We start from the raw sequence: 2,936 nt of genomic DNA on the forward strand, positions 1-2,936 counted from the left end.
GACTTTCATCCTGAGGCGTCACGATTCTTCCTTCAACTCAGAGGGCAGAGTTTAAATGGCTTAATTTTTTTAATCTGGTTGGCCTTTTTTTAACAAGATTTCTTTCTATGGGATGGGGTCGCTAACCCCATGCTCAACTCTCCACCGTTATCCGGGCTCGGGACCGTCAGTAACCTTAGAAGAGCTATAATTGCGTAATTATTTACGATACGCAATCGTAAGATCTCACTATTCAACTTACTTTTTATGGTAATCTTTTTTTCAGAAGCGTATTAGAAATAAAGCTATTTAGAGGAGTGTTTCCGAGTGATATTTTGAACCTGTACGGCTATCTAGGAAAGTTGAATAATTCATAAGTAATAACAAAGGAAGCCTCATACGCTCAATGAAATTCGTAAACAATGATTTACGCATGAGGATATAAATCTGACTGTTACGGAAAAGTAGATAGATTACGGTTGCTTTGTAAAAACAATGTTTGGACAATCTTCGTTCATTAGGAGAAAGATGGTCATGACTTGCACGATGAACTGTTAAAAATTTTACAATCCGAATCAAATCTAGACGTCCGAGCATGGATTATTTGTGCTCATTGACCGACGTTCAATGCTGGTTGATGTAGGGGAAGTTAAGGGTAGTCGAACTAAGATTTATTATCAGTCCATGAAGGCACTGACTGTTGAACTGATCCACGTGGGTATGTGTAGACTGTCTGATTGACATCCGCGTGATTATCGCAACCAGTTGTTAGAGACTTTGGATGGCATGAGTCAGAATCGTTCTCAATGATGGAGGTCTGTTCACTTTTTGCTCTTACCTTAGATCCTAATTTATCTTAATCCCTCACAAATTTTTATAATTCCACCTGTTTATATATTATTTTCGAACTGTATCTTAAATTGCCATTAATACTGTTACTACCTTTACTACTTTGGGATTTAGCCTAACAATCTCTTCTCGCTGTATCAATGGGGTTTGTCAACTCGAACGACGTACACGTGTCAGTTTATACTATGCATTTTACTGGCCTACTGAGACGTTACTACTTCTATAAAACCTAATAAACAGTATGGTTATTACTATTTTCTGATACAGACAGTCGATCTTACTTGTCAAGTACTGTTCAAACTCTATCGCCTGTCTTATATATGATATACGAGATGTTAAATAAGCCGAAAAATGTTTATGATTTGTGATAAGTGGGTCATTTCACCAATGTTATATGTCTAGTCAGTAGTTCCAAAGGGTTTATTTCCATCAAATATCACTCACTGAAACCAACCTAGTTCGCACTTTATAATCCAGGAATTACCTAACTGATCATTATATTGATCACTTCAGTAGTATTTTTAACAACTTTGACTTCCAATCCACTACATAAGTTAAGTTTTGTTGTAGTTTTGCCACCAAAATTTGGTTAGAAGTTTATGTTATTCAGATAGTAAAATATGCTTCAGTTATAAACTTATAACAGGTTACTTGTGGCTTTGGTTTGATAACATCAAATATTCAAAGATGTTGCTAAACACTATAAAGTTTGGTTTTTCATGATTATAATGACGTGTGTATTTTCATGATACATATTCTCACTGCAGGGTGTTTTGGGCTGGCTTATGGTACGCAGTGGTCTCAAAGAACCTAGACGACCGGCAGGTCTTCCACCAAATGAGAATTATATTGGTGTTCCACGTGTGGATCATTATTGGCTTTGTGCTCATTTGGTTTCAGCGATTATTCTATATTCATTACTTCTGTGGGGTAGCTTTAACCATCTGGCTTCTCATTCTTTAGTAAGTGTGACTTTTATGCTTATATTTTAAAGTTGTATAATAAGTAGTAATTTAAGAGTATGTTTGCCAATTTTAACTAGAACTTCGCATAACACTTGAACACCTAAATGGTTTGACTTTAGTTTTTAACCAACAGAGGCTCAGTAATAATGATTCCAAGATAGGTCAGGTTTAGTTTTTGATAGAATTATGATTGTTGTGTAAAAGTAGGGACTTTTGTATTTCATGTTTTCATTCCTGATAAGGGTTAAAAACCAGTGTCAGATGGTTCTACTTATCAAATAGAAATCTAAACCTATCTCTTATTATGAATCTAATCATAAATAACGGATAATCGTTTTATTTGCAGAAATGATGTCGTATTTCGGTCACCTTTCACTAAAAGCAAAGGAAACGAGTGGCTATGTCATACATGTATTTAAACATAATAGAGTTACCAAACAGTGTGTCATGCCACTGTAAACTCTAATGAATTCCCTATATATATATATATTAAGAAACACATGCATCCAAGCTTGATTTTAATTTTAGTTAGTGCGTGAAAGTCAAGCATCATCCAAGTTGTTTTAGTATTTAGGGAAATCCTCTCAAACCTCTTGTAGGAAGGATGCTCGGGGATTTATGCGCACTGAGTATTTCAGGTTAGTATATTTTCCATACTTTCAAGACTGAAGACCGCTACAATTATTTATCTTTAATTAAACCACGCACATTATTTTCTCAAATGTGCCGACATTTTTATCTTTCTCCAGAAGTTGTCACCCCTACAAAAGTACTTACATTGCAGCTATCGTTTGATTAGAATTCTCGTCTGCGCTATAGTATTTGAAACTGAGCAACTGTTACATACCCCGCAGTGATTAAAACTTATAGATTACTTTTTTGCAAAATAGAGATTTTAAAGTAGTTAATGGTGTGATTTCGCAATTGTATATTAAAACAGGAATACAAGGAATTAATTAAATGAATGATTGCACATAACTATTTTACACAATAAGAGAACCTTTAAAAACTGAAAAATATTAGAATTCTCTTGTCATTAATTTATAATGGTCTTCTAACTAATTTCGTTAAGTTATTGGATTAGTTTTGATTACGGGAAGTTAGAGAAAAGTTTAACCATATATTTGTTTAAAATAAAAGATT

The 2,936-nt window shown here is 34.2% G+C and overlaps 2 protein-coding genes across 2 annotated transcripts; one reads left to right on the plus strand and one right to left on the minus strand.

Moving 5' to 3' along the window:
- Positions 1 to 288: 288 nt before the first annotated feature.
- Smp_199710 (hypothetical protein) lies at positions 289 to 576 on the minus strand (the record flags this gene model as incomplete). Its single annotated transcript, XM_018792263.1, has 1 exon — positions 289 to 576. One exon carries the CDS (start codon positions 574 to 576, stop codon positions 289 to 291), a length of 288 nt encoding a protein of 95 aa, XP_018644741.1.
- A 1,037-nt stretch (positions 577 to 1,613) lies between these two features.
- Smp_033370 (hypothetical protein) lies at positions 1,614 to 2,650 on the plus strand (the record flags this gene model as incomplete). The annotated part of the gene is made up of 2 exons (XM_018792266.1): positions 1,614 to 1,790; positions 2,543 to 2,650. The coding sequence occupies 2 exons, from the start codon at positions 1,614 to 1,616 to the stop codon at positions 2,648 to 2,650; spliced, it is 285 nt and encodes a 94-aa protein (XP_018644221.1).
- Between the last annotated feature and the right edge of the window lie 286 nt (positions 2,651 to 2,936).

This window comes from Schistosoma mansoni (genome assembly GCF_000237925.1).
Source record: "Schistosoma mansoni, WGS project CABG00000000 data, supercontig 0434, strain Puerto Rico, whole genome shotgun sequence".
Classification (NCBI taxonomy): Eukaryota; Metazoa; Platyhelminthes; class Trematoda; order Strigeidida; family Schistosomatidae; genus Schistosoma; species Schistosoma mansoni.